The sequence below is a fragment of the Oncorhynchus nerka genome, linkage group LG16 (genome assembly GCF_034236695.1).
Source record: "Oncorhynchus nerka isolate Pitt River linkage group LG16, Oner_Uvic_2.0, whole genome shotgun sequence".
In the NCBI taxonomy this organism is placed as follows: Eukaryota; Metazoa; Chordata; class Actinopteri; order Salmoniformes; family Salmonidae; genus Oncorhynchus; species Oncorhynchus nerka.
Window position 1 is genome coordinate 39,188,258 of NC_088411.1, and position 16,604 is coordinate 39,204,861.

At 42.7% G+C, this 16,604-nt stretch overlaps 1 protein-coding gene and 1 long non-coding RNA gene across 2 annotated transcripts in view; both read left to right on the forward strand.

The window, feature by feature from the left end:
- The first annotated feature begins 5,862 nt into the window (after positions 1-5,862).
- Positions 5,863-11,431, forward strand: LOC115118937 (uncharacterized). Its single transcript, XR_010459351.1, has 2 exons — positions 5,863-9,466; positions 10,208-11,431. It is a non-coding gene; the product is annotated as an uncharacterized LOC115118937 (long non-coding RNA).
- Positions 11,432-13,352: 1,921 nt separating this feature from the next.
- LOC115118936 (dual specificity mitogen-activated protein kinase kinase 6) overlaps positions 13,353-16,604 on the forward strand; it is a 59,153-nt gene continuing 55,901 nt past the window's right edge. Inside the window, exon 1 of the mRNA XM_065002669.1 lies at positions 13,353-13,470. Within this exon, the coding sequence (XP_064858741.1) occupies positions 13,380-13,470 (91 nt within the window). The 5' untranslated portion in view covers positions 13,353-13,379. The remainder of the gene's footprint in view (positions 13,471-16,604) is intronic.

Consider the following 16,604-nt stretch of genomic DNA (forward strand, 5'->3'; position numbering starts at 1 on the left):
GATGAGACAAGGATATCCCTACCAGCCAACCCATCCCTAACCCGGACGACGCTAGGCCAATTGTGCATCGCCCCACGGACCTCCCGGGCACGACAGAGCCTGGGCGCGAACCCAGGGTCTCTGGTGGCACAGCTGGCACTGCAGTACAGCGCCCTTAACCACTGCGCCACCCGGGAGGCCCCTATAGCACAACTTTTCAACCTCGTATTCATTATCTCCAACACTGCGTATGTGAAAATGGCACATTTCTAAATGTTGTAGCAAAAAGAGTTAAACAATAAAATGTGGAAAACACACCATTTTCATTCAACTCTAAAACTGTACAATAAAGTATTCTCCCTCTTCTAGGCATAACGAAGGCTGATGAGATCCAGAATTATGGCGGTGACACCATAAGCTGCTCTCTGGCTCCGGTGCAGCGTCTGGTGGCCCTGCTGGCTCAGGGGAACGGCAGTGATGTGTCCCTCAGGGTTCAGGTAGGCAGCTTGCCTAGAGGGTTAGTGAGGTGGGCAGAGACCAAAGGGTTACCGGGTGAAATCCTGGGTCTGACTGGGAAAACGTTTGTGGGATGTGGGTGGCTGACCTTGTCCTCGAACCTGTGTGTGTTTGTGGGAGGGGATAAAGGAAAATGACCAAATCGTCTCTGTGACGTTTGAAACAAACAAAGTAGTCGTCCTGCTAGAGATGGTGAGGGAGAGCGCTGAATGTGCTGACGTCTTTGATAAGTTCATCAGGTGAAAAGGGAGACACGTACAGTGTGCTGGGGTCTTTGATAAGTTCATCAGGTGAAAAGGGAGACACGTACAGTGTGCTGACGTCTTTGATAAGTTCATCAGGTGAAAAGGGAGACACGTACAGTGTGCTGGGGTCTTTGATAAGTTCATCAGGTGAAAAGGGAGACACGTACAGTGTGCTGAGGTCTTTGATAAGTTCATCAGGTGAAAAGGGAGACACGTACAGTGTGCTGACGTCTTTGATAAGTTCATCAGGTGAAAAGGGAGACACGTACAGTGTGCTGAGGTCTTTGATAAGTTCATCAGGTGAAAAGGGAGACACGTACAGTGTGCTGGGGTCTTTGATAAGTTCATCAGGTGAAAAGGGAGACACGTACAGTGTGCTGACGTCTTTGATAAGTTCATCAGGTGAAAAGGGAGACACGTACAGTGTGCTGACGTCTTTGATAAGTTCATCAGGTGAAAAGGGAGACACGTACAGTGTGCTGAGGTCTTTGATAAGTTCATCAGGTGAAAAGGGAGACACGTACAGTGTGCTGACGTCTTTGATAAATTCATCAGGTGAAAAGGGAGACACGTACAGTGTGCTGACGTCTTTGATAAGTTCATCAGGTGAAAAGGGAGACACGTACAGTGTGCTGACGTCTTTGATAAGTTCATCAGGTGAAAAGGGAGACACGTACAGTGTGCTGCCGTCTTCAACAGGTTCAATAACAATAATAATAGTTTGGTAGGTTATTAGATTTGTCCTATAAGTGTGTATTAATACACGTGTGAATTGTTTTATTTTTTGCATATCCCATCTGCCATTATCAACAGTGACCCTGGAGTAAATTAGGGTTAAGTGCCTTGCTCAAGGGCACATGAACAGATTTCTCACTTTGTCGGCTCGGGGATTCAAACCAGCAACCTTTCGAGGAAGAAGGTAATAAGTCACAAGAAATGATATCATAAGGAATTCCCCTCCTGTAGTAATGCATGGTTTAGGGTTCATGGGGGGGGGGAGGCAGAAAGTGGTTTAGGGTTCATGGGGGGGGGGGGGCAGAAAGTGGTTTAGGGTTCATGGGGGGCAGAAAGTGGTTTAGGGTTCATGGGGGGGGGAGCAGAAAGTGGTTTAGGGTTCATGGGGGGGGAGCAGAAAGTGGTTTAGGGTTCATGGGGGGGGGGAGCAGAAAGTGGTTTAGGGTTCATGGGGGGGAGCAGAAAGTGGTTTAGGGTTCATGGGGGAGCAGAAAGTGGTTTAGGGTTCATGGGGGGGGGAGCAGAAAGTGGTTTGGGGTTCATGGGGGGGAGCAGAAAGTGGTTTAGGGTTCATGGGGGGAAACAAAAAGTGGTTTAGGGTTCATGGGGAGGGGGAAACAAAAAGTGGTTTAGGGTTCATGGGGGGGCAGAAAGTGGTTTAGGGTTCATGGGGGGGAACAGAAAGTGATTTAGGGTTCATGGGGGGGGCAGAAAGTGGTTTAGGGTTCATGGGGGGAACAGAAAGTGATTTAGGGTTCATGGGGGGCAGAAAGTGGTTTAGGGTTCATGGGGAGGGGAGCAGAAAGTGGTTTAGGGTTCATGGGGGAACAAAAAGTGGTTTAGGGTTCATGGGGGGGGGCAGAAAGTGGTTTAGGGTTCATGGGGGGAACAGAAAGTGGTTTAGGGTTCATGGGGGGGGGGCAGAAAGTGGTTTAGGGTTCATGGGGGGAAACAAAAAGTGGTTTAGGATTCATGGGGGGCAGAAAGTGGTTTAGGGTTCATGGGGGGAGAGAAAGTGGTTTAGGGTTCATGGGGGGGGGGGGGGGGGGAGAAAGTGGTTTAGGGTTCATGGGGGGAGCTGAAAGTGGTTTAGGGTTCATGGGGGGGAGAAAGTGGTTTAGGGTTCATGGGGGGGAGCAGAAAGTGGTTTAGGGTTCATGGGGGGGAGCAGAAAGTGGTTTAGGGTTCATGGGGGGAGCAGAAAGTGGTTTAGGGTTCATGGGGGGGAGCAGAAAGTGGTTTAGGGTTCATGGGGGAGCAGAAAGTGGTTTAGGGTTCATGGGGGGGCAGAAAGTGGTTTAGGGTTCATGGGGGGGAGGGGGAGCAGAAAGTGGTTTAGGGTTCATGGGGGGAGCAGAAAGTGGTTTAGGGTTCATGGGGGGGAGCAGAAAGTGGTTTAGGGTTCATGGGGGGGAGCAGAAAGTGGTTTAGGGTTCATGGGGGGGAGCAGAAAGTGGTTTAGGGTTCATGGGGGGGGAGCAGAAAGTGGTTTAGGGTTCATGGGGGGGGGCAGAAAGTGGTTTAGGGTTCATGGGGGGGGGAGCAGAAAGTGGTTTAGGGTTCATGGGGGGAGCAGAAAGTGGTTTAGGGTTCATGGGGGGGGAGCAGAAAGTGGTTTAGGGTTCATGGGGGGAGTGGTTTAGGGTTCATGGGGGGGCAGAAAGTGGTTTAGGGTTCATGGGGGGGAGAAAGTGGTTTAGGGTTCATGGGGGGAGAAGCAGCAAGTGGCAGGAGAGGGGGGTTTAACTGTAGATGTCACTCTACTGCTTTAGACTGTGTACTCTATATGGGTAACACGCTCAAACAGTTTACTGTGTATTTTTATATAGCCATCTAGTGGGTGTACTTGGTAACTGCAACCTCATGACTGATTCAGTATTTTATAGGGTATATGGTATTATATAGGGCATAGGGTATTTTATAAGGTATAGGGTATTATATAAAGTCTAGGTTATTATATAGGGTATAGGGTAGTATATAGGGTATATGGTATTATATAAGGTACATTGTATACTATAAGGTATAGGGTATTCTATAGGGTATAGGGTATTATATAAGGAATATGGTATTATATAGGGTATAGGTTATTATATAGGATATAAGGCATTATATAGGGTATAGGGGGTGATATAGGGCATAGGGTATTCTATAAGGTATAGGGTATTCTATAGGGTATATGGGTATTCTATAGGGTATAGGGCATTATATAGGGTATAGGGTATGATATAGGGAATAGGGTATTCTATAAGTTATAGGGTGTTCTATAAGGTCTAAGTTATTATATAGGTTCTTATATAGGGTATATGGCTTTATATAGGGTATTCTGTAGGGTATATTGTATTATATTGGGTATAGGGTATTCTATAAGGTCTAGGGTGTTCTATAAGGTATAGGTTATTATATACGGTATTGGGTTTTATATAGGGTATAGGGTATTATATAGGGTCTAGGTTATTATATAGGGTATTATATAGGGTATAGGGTATTCTGTAGGGTATATGGCATTATATTGGGTATAGGGTATTCTATAAGGTCTAGGGTGTTCTATAAGGTCTAGGTTATTATATAGGGTATTGGGTATTATATAGGGTATAGGTTATTATATAGGGTATATGGTATTATATAAGGTACATGGTATTATATAGGGTATAGGGTATGCTATAGGATATAGGGCATTATATAGGGTATATGGTATTATATAGGGCATAGGGTATTCTATAAGTTATAGGGTATTCTATAGGCTATAGGGTATTATAAAAGTGTCACGCCCTGACCTGAGTATTCTTTGTTTTCTTTATTGTTTTGGTTAGGTCAGGGTGTGACATGGGTGATGTATGTGTTTTTTTTACTGTCTATGGGTTTTGTAGGTTTATGGGGTATTTTATCATCTAGGTGTTTATATATGTCTATGGTTGCCTAGATTGGTTGTCAATTAGAGGCAGGTGTTTATCGTTGTCTCTGATTGGGAACTATATTTAGGCAGCCATCTATTTGGGTATTTGGTGGGTTATTGTCTATGTCTAGTTGCCTGTGTCTGCACGTTTGTATTATAGCTTCACGTTCGGTTTGTTGTTTTTGTATAGTTTGTTCAGTGTTCTTCGTCTTTATTAAAAATATGTATTCATCTTACAGCCTTGGTGTCCTCCGTACGACGAACGTGACAATAAGGTCTAGGTTATTATATAGGGTATAGGGTATTATATAGGGTATATGGGTATATGGTATTATATAGGGTATTCTGTAGGGTATAGGGTATTCTATAGGGTATATGCTATTATATAGGGTATAGTGTATTCTACAGGGTATTATATATCGTATAGGGTATTATATAGGGTATATTATGTAGGGCATAGGGTATTATATAAGGTATAGGATATTCTATATGGTATTATATGAGGTATTCTATAGGGTATTATATAAGGTATAGGGTATTCTATAGGGTATTCTATAGCGTTTTGGGTATTTTAGAGGGTAAATGGTATTATATAGGGTATTATATAGGGTATAGGGTATTCTATAGGGTATATGATATGATATAGGGTATTATATAGGGTATAGGCTATTCTATGTGGTATAAGGTGTTCTATAGGGTATGGAGTATTATATTGGGTAAAGAGTATTCTATAGGGTAAAGGGTACATTTACATTACATTTAAGTCATTTAGCAGACGCTCTTATCCAGAGCGACTTACAAATTGGGTATTATATAGGGTATAGGGTATTCAATGGGGTATAGGGTATTCTATAGGGTAAATTGTATTATATAGGGTATTCTATAGGGTATAGGGTATTCAATGGGGTATAGGGTATTCTATAGGGTAAATTGTATTATATAGGGTATAGGGTATTCTATAGGGTAAATGGTATTATATAGGGTATAGGGTATTCTATAGGGTAAATGGTATTATATAGGGTATAGGGTATTCTATAGGGTAAATGGTATTATATAGGGTATAGGGTATTCTATAGGGTAAATGGTATTATATAGGGTATAGGGTATTCTATAGGGTAAATGGTATTATATAGGGTATAGGGTATTCTATAGGGTATAGGGTATTCTATAGGGTAAATGGTATTATATAGGGTATAGGGTATTCTATAGGGTAAATGGTATTATATAGGGTATAGGGTATTCTATAGGATATAGGGTATTCTATAGGGTAAATGGTATTATATAGGGTATAGGGTATTCTATAGGGTAAATGGTATTATATAGGGTATAGGGTATTCTATAGGGTATAGGGTATTCTATAGGGTAAATTGTATTATATAGGGTATAGGGTATTCTATAGGGTATAGGGTATTCTATAGGGTAAATGGTATTATATAGGGTATAGGGTATTCTATAGGGTAAATGGTATTATATAGGGTATAGGGTATTCTATAGGGTAAATGGTATTATATAGGGTATAGGGTATTCTATAGGGTAAATGGTATTATATAGGGTATAGGGTATTCTATAGGGTTTAGGGCAGGTATTCCCAATGTCGTCAGGGTACGCCAAATACAAATGTGATTCACATCAAAAAAATATAATAATAATAAAAATATTCACATTTTCAAATTGTCCCTTTTATATTTTCCAACGGGGCTATACATTTGGCTGAGGTTTTTTTCTCACCTGAGTAGCCTCGTTTCACTGCCGAAAATAAAATGAAACCATCTAGTGTTCACATCACATCACATCACATTAACGCTCTCACAGGAATTCCACTAACGATCTGTATGTAGCCAAACGTAGCTGCTGCTCATTCTGTTTGCTCGAAAATTGATAAATTGTTCAAAGTATGGCCTGCGTCCATAGTATTGCTACTACCAGCAGTACTACACCTGCACCTGTCGACAACACAAGATGTTCTGCTTCCACGAGCACATCCAATGCTAGCATCAGTAATTATACATTTGTTGTTAGTCCAGCTAACATGGACACTGACAGTTGTGAATCTGATGGAGCCGAAGAACTACTGCCTCCTTACCCGGGAAAGCACCAAGCTACTGCCTCCTTACCCGGGAAAGCACCAAGCTACTGCCTCCTTACCCGGGAAAGCACCAAGCTACTGCCTCCTTACCCGGGAAAGCACCAAGCTACTGCCTCCTTACCCGGGAAAGCACCGAACAACAGACAGGGACGTTGGACCATCGAAGAGGGGCAAATATGATGAGAACTACATTGATTCGGGGTCCACTTATATTGGGAGTAGTGCCTTTCCTCAGCCACAGTGTGTTATATGTGCAAAAGTACTATCTAACAACTCAATGAAACCTTCACTCTTGCGCAGTCATTTAGAAATAAAACATGCCAGTTTGAAAAACAAGCCACGGGAGTTTACAGGGAGTCTCTGGAACTATATTTAATGTGCGGGGACAAAACTGAGGCTATGATTAGGAAGTTGGAGCTCTTCTCTGTCTGCATTAACAAGGACAACACGCAGGTCTTTCCATCATTGTATGATTTTTTTTGTGTGCAAATGAACTCAAGCTTACAGACAAGGTCAAATGTGATATAGCGAAGCACCTGAGTGAGTTGGGTGCGCAATTACGCAGGTACTTTCCCGAAACTAATGACACAAACAACTGGATTCGTTATCGCTTTCATGCCCTGCCTCCAGTCCACTTACCGATATCTGAACAAGAGAGTCTCATTGAAATTGCAACAAGTGGTTCTGTGAAAATGTAATTTAATCAGAATCAACTGCCAGATTTCTGGATAGGGCTGCGCTCAGAGTATCCTGCCTTGGCAAATCGCACTGTTGAGACACTGATGCCCTTTGCAACCACGTACCTATGTGAGAGTGGATTCTCGGCCCTCACTAGCATGAAAACAAAATACAGGCACAGACTGTGTGTGGAAAATGATTTAAGACTGAAACTCTCTCCAATACAACCCAACATTGCAGAGTTATGTGCATCCTTTCAAGCACACCCTTCTCATTAACCTATTGTTATTCACAATTTTCGATGAACAAATAAGGTTTTATATGTAAGATGGCTAAATAAAGATCTAAATGTTTGTTTATTATTATATTATTATTTGTGCCCTGGTCCTATAAGAGTTCTTTGTCACTTCCCACGAGCCGGGTTTTGACAAAAACTCACACTCGTTCTACTGTTTAATAAATGTATCGTATAGTGTGTGTGTGACAGGCTTATTACAATGATGGCAAAAAACAACATTTGAGTGATCTAACCCTGGTGCTAGAGGGGGTACAGCTGACCCTGGTGCTAGAGGAGGTACATCTGACCCTGGTGCTAGAGGAGGTACATCTGACCCTGGTGCTAGATGGGGTACAGCTGACCCTGGTGCTAGATGGGGTACAGCTGACCCTGGTGCTAGAGGGGGTACAGCTGACCCTGGTGCTAGAGGGGGTACAGCTGACCCTGGTGCTAGAGGGGGTACAGCTGACCCTGGTGCTAGAGGGGGGTTCGCAGCTGGAGATTAAATGTTTGAAGGAGTACGGGACTATACAAATCTTGGGAATCACTCCTATAGGGTATTCTACACGGCAGGGTTTCTCCAACTCGGTCCTCGGGACCACCAAGGGGTACACATCTTGTTTTGTTGCCCTAGCACTACACAGCTGATTACAAATAATCAACTAATCATCAAGCTTTCATTATTTGAATAAGCTGTGTAGTGATAGGGAAACAAAACAAAACGTTGCACCCCTTGGTGGTCCAGAGGACAGAATTTGGGAAAAGCTGCTACAGGGTGTTTAGGCCAGGGCTATTAACCTCTGACCCTACGAGGTCCAGAGCCTGCTGCTTTTCTGTTCTACCTGATCATTAATTACACCCACCTGGTGTCCCAGGTCTAAATCGGTGACTGATTAAGGGGAAGGAGGCTTATTCTGGCTGGCTAACAGTAGACAACACTAGACAGGAGAAGATACTCTCTAGGCTTCTGTATGCCGGGCACACAGCCTACTACCACAAATAGCTTTGCTCTGTTGCCATTTCTGTTGTGGTTTGAGTTTCTGACTTGGCTGGAGATACCCATGATAAAGGCAGACTTTTTAAAATAATAATAGCAACTAAGACTTCTGTGTACTCTGCGGAGGTTGGGTGTATTTGGATCAATTACAACATAATTTCCTTGGGTAAAACATAACATGCATTTGGATCAACTACAACATCATTTCCTTGGGTAAAACATAACATGCATTTGGATGATCAAAGGCTTACTGTGTGTGCAGGTGTGGGTTTAGAGAGGACGTCATTACTTTACATACATGACCTCTTTCCCTTGATCTGACCCCCTTCTCATCTCTCTCTGTCTCTGTCTCTCTGTCCCCTTTTCATTTCTCTCTATCTGACCCCCTTCTCATCTCTCTCTGTCTCTCTTTCTATCTCACCCCATTCTCATTTCTCTCTCTCTCTTTCTATCTGTCCCCTTTTCATCTCTCTCTTTCTCTCTGTCTCAATCTGACCCCCTTCTCATCTCTCTCTGTCTCTCTCTCTCTTTCTATCTGACCCCCTTTTCATCTCTCTCTTTCTCTCTGTCTCTCGATCTGTCCCCTTCTCATCTCTCTCTCTCTCTTTCTATCTGTCCCCTTTTCATCTCTCTCTTTCTCTCTGTCTCAATCTGACCCCCTTCTCATCTCTCTCTGTCTCTCTCTCTCTTTCTATCTGACCCCCTTTTCATCTCTCTCTTTCTCTCTGTCTCTCGATCTGTCCCCTTCTCATCTCTCTCTCTCTCTTTCTATCTGTCCCCTTCTCATTTCTCTCTCTCTCTTTCTATCTGTCCCCTTTTCATCTCTCTCTTTCTCTCTGTCTCAATCTGACCCACTTCTCATCTCTCTCTGTCTCTCTCTCTCTTTCTATCTGACCCCCTTTTCATCTCTCTCTTTCTCTCGATCTGTCCCCTTCTCATCTCTCTCTCTGTGCCCCCTCTACACAATCTGGCCACTAAATACCGAGTCCAGGGCCTTCAGCAGGGTCACCCAGTACATGACTCAGAACCTGGCCAGCTCCTCTGGACACGCGGTGGAAAGGTATTTTACTGTTTATTTATTTTTATCTCACGTTTATTTAACCATGAAGTCCCATTGAGGTCAGAGGACGTCTTTCCCAATGGAGCCCTGCATTTTCAGTTCCCCATTGGGAAAAGGTAACCTCCCTCTTTATGTTGTAATATAATGTATATGTTATGGTTATATGAATGGAGGTCGTGGTGTCATCTGATATAGTTTGTTGAACATTTTCAGCTGAAGTCCATACATTATGAAGTCCATACATTAGTCTTTACAATAATCATTGCATTCATTAAAAGGCCCAATGCTGTCCAAAACCATTTTGGAACAATACTGTCAAATACTGTCAAATTGTGAAAATGATGATAATGACATTTTAGGGTAAGAGCTATTTGAATAGACTGTCTGAAATGTCACCCTGTTTTAGTGGGTAATCACTAGGCGGTAAATTAGTGATTTGACCAATAAGAAATAGTTCCAAACCGCTCTGCCAAATTCAGCGAGTTTTCAGTTTTCCCTTTTCCATTGAGACCACTCCCAGACAGTCTTTGCAAAATTCTTCCTTGAGAAATTGCTTTTTGCTACGAAGATATATATATATATATATTTAAACAATTTTAATTGAAAACAATCACAGTAATATAATTAATTGTTACCCAGTAATGATTTGATATTGAGATAAAAACACTGCATTGGACCTTTAACAATTAGTTCAATGAGTGAAACACGGACTGGACAATAATAATGTTGACAACATTGCAGGTACCAGTCTGCCCTTCAGACTGGAGAAGTGGCCCTGAGGGACACCTGTCTACAGTACCTGTCCTGGAACCTGTCCTCTGTACTGCAGAGTGAGGAGTGGACCACCGTCAGCATCGACCTGCTCATGACCCTGCAGCGTTTAGACCTCATCTTGCAGGTACCAGTCTGCCCTTCAGACTGGAGAAGTGGCCCTGAGGGACACCTGTCTACAGTACCTGTCCTGGAACCTGTCCTCCGTACTGCAGAGTGAGGAGTGGACCACCGTCAGCATCGACCTGCTCATGACCCTGCAGTGTTTAGACCTCATCTTGCAGGTACAGTAGGCCTACTCCTTGGTAGCCTGATTGCAGATCTGTTTACACTGTCTGACCGACTCCTTGTCAATCATTGTCACATAATTGTCTGCCTCATCCCAGATCTGTTTGTGTCGGCAATACAGCACAAACAGACATGGGAGCAGGCTAACTCCTGTGTATTACTCCATCTTATCATTATGTACAGAACTATTGAACCATTTTGAACTTGTATGTATGTCTTTGCAATGTGTATATATACTGTATTTATTTCATTACTTGTTACTTTTATTTCTTATTCTTATTATTTTGTTATAACTGTATTGTTGGTAAAGGACTTGTAAGTAGGCATTTCACTGTAAGGTCTACCTACTGAATACCTGTTGTATTCAGCATTTCACTGTAAGGTCTACTACACCTGTTGTATTCAGCATTTCACTGTAAGGTCTACTACACCTGTTGTATTCAGCATTTCACTGTGAGGTCTACTACACCTGTTGTATTCAGCATTTCACTGTAAGGTCTACAACACCTGTTGTATTCAGCATTTCACTGTAAGGTCTACAACACCTGTTCAGCATTTCACTGTGAGGTCTACTACACCTGTTGTATTCAGCATTTCACTGTAAGATCTACACCTGTTGTATTCAGCATTTCACTATAAGGTCTACCAATTTGTAAGTCGCTCTGGATAAGAGCGTCTGCTAAATGACTTAAATGTAAATGTAAATGTACTACACCTGTTGTATTCAGCATTTCACTGTAAGGTCTACTACACCTGTTGTATTCAGCATTTCACTGTAAGGTCTACTACACCTGTTCAGCATTTCACTGTAAGGTCTACTACACCTGTTCAGCATTTCACTGTAGGGTCTACTACACCTGTTGTATTAAGCGCATGTGACTAATAAACTTTGATTTGATTTATGTACTCCTGGCTGCAAAATGAATTCCCCTGATCTGAAGGAATAATAAAGTTTTAAAATGTGACTTTGAATTTCGGGGTGAGGTGGAGCTGTTCATGGCGCGGGAGGCCTGGATCAACCAGAACGAGACGGATTCTCTAACAGCGGAGAACGCTCTCAGAGCCGTCCGTCAACCACATCACGGCTGCAACCAACCAGCCTGCCAACCAGCATGTCTGCAACCAACCAGCCTGCCAACCAACCAGCCAGCCAGCCAACCAACCAACCAACCAACCAACCAACCAACCAACCAACCAACCAACCAACCAAACAACCAGCCTGCCAACCAACCGCATCATGTCTGCAACCAACCAACCAGCCAGCCAACCAACCAACCACATCATGTCTGCAACCAACCAACCAACCACATCATGTCTGCAACCAACCAACCACATCATGTCTGCAACCAACCAACCAGCCAGCCAACCAACCAACCACATCATGTCTGCAACCAACCAACCAACCAGCCAGCCTGCCAACCAACCACATCATGTCTGCAACCAACCAACCAGCCAACCAGCCAGCCAACCAACCAACCACATCATGTCTGCAACCAACCAACCACATCATGTCTGCAACCAACCAACCAGCCAGCCAACCAACCAACCACATCATGTCTGCAACCAACCAACCAACCAGCCATCATGTCTGCAACCAACCAGCCTGCCAACCAACCGCATCATGTATGCAACCAACCAACCAGCCAACCAGCCAGCCAACCAACCAACCACATCATGTCTGCAACCAACCAACCAACCAGCCAGCCTGCCAACCAACCAACCAGCCAGCCTGCCAACCAGCCAACCAGCATGTCTGCAATGTATGGAATAAATGGATAGCAGATCATACCTGTTTGATAACATTTTGTGCAGTATGTATATTCAAGATCAATATGTCTTACAAGCTTTGCTTTAGCGATGTTTTAAAAGCTATTTCTCTGTGCTATTATACCCAAGACATTCACCTCAAAGGGTCACTCGTCTCACCCATGTAGCATACCTAGGCATTACAAACCAAAGTACTAGAAACCATGTTGAAAGCGAAATGGATTGAAATCATTTAGTTCATTTGTATAATAAATAACACAAATGTTATACAAATCATGATTAGATTCATGGTCCCTTTGCTTTTTTAAAATTCATAATAGATATTAACTAATATTATCTTAGTAAAGATTAACGTTTTTTTTGTGTGTGGGGGGGGTATTATTCTCAAGCTGTTTACCAAGGATGAGGTTGATAAAAACTGTTTCCTCTTCATTGACATTACCGCTGATGATATCTCTCGCTTGCGGTACCATTCAATAAAGCAAAATTATTCCAGGACAGATTGACTGTGTGTTTCCAATATTTAAGAGTGATGTATTACAAGTAGCCTATGCCTGTTGTTATTGATTATGTCGGCATATGAGTGCAAACAAAAGTGGAACTTCAAGTTTTATTTCATGTAAATCATAATACACTTGAAATTAATATTTTGTATTTAGCCTACAAGAAAACATGCAGATCATTTATCACACATAGCCGTACTCAGTAAACTGTAATAAAGTAATTCAATACTGTAATACAGTACGCATAACTACAGTATGGACTACAGTTCCCACCATCCTTTACGCCCAAGCAGGAAGAACGTTCGTAATATAGGCCAATGCCACTCACTGTCTGATCCAAGTTAGGAGCTTTCAGCTGCCAGCCGTGGCCCATTATGTAAGTGCCGCTGAGAATTATTTGCAGTGCCATTGCAAAACGACCCGTTTCCTGACCGTTTTGCAAGGTGTGCAATTGTAATATTGCTCTTTGCACGGACACACACGGTTCAGACGCAAAAAGGCTCCAAGTGCATGAAAGATCGCGGCTTGTATTCCGCATCCTTGTTGCAAAGCAAGTCGCTGAAGCAAGCTTCGGTGCGAGGGCGATGGAGGGAGGGAGTGAGAAAGAAGGCAACGTCTCTAGTGCATCCCCTCCCCCCCATCAAAGCAGAGGGGAAATGTCTCAGCCAAAGGGAGGTAAGACTATATTACATGCGATCTGTGCAAAACGACTGAAATGCAATTAGTTATGCATTGTCTGCAATGTGCATTGCTGCAGGTTGAATATCGTCAATGCATGTTAAAGTTTATGCGGTAAAAGGATCAGTTGCATTTCCTGTTTAGATCTTCCCCTTTGCAGAGTTCCTGGTAAAACGATGCTGTCTGTCTGTCTGTACTCTCAGCATATAATAGCTAGATGCTTTCTGCTCATGTTGATGGTATTTGCAGTCCTCTTGTACCAGGGATGTTATAACCTAATTAAAGCTGTCACATAGTCAGCAACTCCCTGCAGACATATTGCAACGCCTTTTCTGTAAAGCATGTACGATCACATGCACATTTCGACGAGATGTTGCCTTTGCAAGGTAATGCATCAAATGCGTTTATTGCAGTGCATCGATTAAATGCATAACTGTAAACTTTGCTATTACAATACGTGCGTTGTAAATGGGGAGTCGGGCGGGACACGATTACAATGGTTACGTTTCAATTGGTTAAGTTCAGTTCAAACTGCTCAGGATAATCACACTGAAGTTCTGACAATTTTATTAAATGCAGTTTTATTTTCACTGTTAGTGGTGCATAATGGAAATGATTGGGACGCCTATAGACCTAGGTAGACATTTTTAAAAAGTTAAAAGCTAAATATAGAAACAGGGCAGTAGGCTATTAAAATATGAGTCTCCAAGCAAAACATCCCTGCCACATTCACTAAGTAAAAGCTCAGACACAGGTACAATTGCCAAACGGTTACCTGCTGACAGTACCTAGTACCTGTGAAGAGTGCCTGCAGTCAATCTCTTTTGTGTTCACACAGCAAGGACCTTGGAAGTTGTCAGTCACTCAGCCTTTTTAAAATTCTACTAAGCAGAAGGTGGCAGTGTCTTTTTTTTTTTTGGCAATGCATAGCTGTGCGTATTGCTTATGGTCTAGATTCCAAGCTATCTACTCTAATGTTGCTATTTTGTAGAAAACCCTTGTTGATACTAGCAAGATGGCCACAGCTGTATAACTACCTAGCAAGAAACGATTTAATTCACTCTCCATAATACTGCCAGTCCAGCCCATAGTCAAATGTTTAGCCAGCTAACGTTAGCACATTCGCTAGCTAGCACTACATAGTGCAGTGAACCATAGCTAGCTAACTCAGCAGCTGTTACATGGAAGCTAGCTAATCCGTTGTGATTGAATTATAATGGCAATACCTGCTACAGTGGTTAGCTAGCTTGGAGGAAGTATTCAGTGCATTGCGTCTCTGCACTAAGCTAGCTATCATCCCATAGCCTACATTGCATATGAAGTTTGACTGGCTCATCTATGGATGTACGAAGAAAATGTCCCCTCTCTCCTTTTTTTGGCTCCCCCACGTGGGGAGTTTGTGCTCTCTAATTGGCTCAAAGTCAGGTTGTTGGCCACTGATGAGCAGTGCGATTCTACAAGTTTAATCAGTAGGTTCGTCGCTACCGGGTCGGCACACAGCAGGTACAGCTTCTGTTCTAGCAAGAGAAAGAACAGCTTGCCACTGTATTAAGTGTCTATCGGCAGTGAGATTCTCATTTGTTTCTTGCTTATTTCTCTCGAGGTGGACCACTGTACAAGAAGACTAGACCTAGAGACAATCTCTATAACCCTCTGGAATGTATTGCTATTGAGCTCTGTTGTGCTTGATTAATTAATCAATTAAGGTCACTGATCAATTAGAAACGCCCCTCACCTGGTTGTCTTGGTCTTAATTGGACACACATTGACAAAAACCAGAAGTCACTCGTCTCGTTCCTCCACGGAAGGAGTTTTTGAATATATAATATTTTCATCGTTTTTTCACAACATAGGCCTAATTGTCCTGTTACTCCGATCCATCTAAACTCATTCATTTGATGATTCCTTTCCACTAGTGTCCTTTTTTTTTTTTTTAAGACCTAGACAGTGGAGTTCTTAACTAATCAGTGGCCTTACTTGATCAACGAAGAACAAAGGGAGAAGACAAAATCCACAGACACTCCTCAGCCCTCCATGCAATGATGTCAAGGATGCACATGGTCCATAGCTGCAGGCCTCTGCACTTAGTGGACCCTACTGCATTCCTAAGGCCAAGGCAAACATCTGTTTTAACAGATCATCAAGGAGAAACATGCGTATGATTTTTTAATAAGATTTGCATAGCCAGGATGGCTATTATCGACGGTGTCCCAAATGACACCCATATCACCTGAATAGTGCACTACTTTTGACCTAAGCCCAATGGGTGCTGGTCTAAGGTAGTGCACTACATAGGCGAATAGGGTGTCATTTGGAACATAACCAACTACTTTGTTGTGAGGTCGTCTAGTATGGGCTCTCCTATTGCAGATGGTTGGTTTTCACAGTCCGAGGTTCAGGTTAGATTATTGTTGTGAGGTCGTCTAGTATGGGCACTCCTATTGCAGATGGTTGGTTTTCACAGTCCGAGGTTCAGGTTAGATTATTGTTGTGAGGTCGTCTAGTATGGGCACTCCTATTGCAGATGGTTGGTTTTCACAGTCCGAGGTTCAGGTTAGATTATTGTTGTGAGGTCGTCTAGTATGGGCTCTCCTATTGCAGATGGTTGGTTTTCACAGTCCGAGGTTCAGGTTAGATTATTGTTGTGAGGTCGTCTAGTATGGGCTCTCCTATTGCAGATGGTTGGTTTTCACAGTCCGAGGTTCAGGTTAGATTATTGCGTAACTAACAGGTTACACACCTGTTTTGTTGAAGTAAAGGTTTTGTCTGTAATCCCACCCACCAAACACACACACACACACACACACACACACACACACACACACACACACATACACACACACGTGAATGTACACACGACACAAAACAATGTGTTTAGCAACAAAGCCGATGCGAGTGCATCTTCTGCGCAAAACGGACTGGGTTGGCCTGGAATCATGGGATTATTGACAACATATAAAGTATATTTAGTCTCCAATGTTTCTTGAAAACTTAAATACATTTGCACAATAAACACTTGTTGTTGCTGAAATACATCATTACAGTTATTAGTTACTTAGCTATTGAATTGTTCCCATATTGTCAGACTTAGTATGAATCAAAATGCCTAAAAACACTTCAAAATACAATTT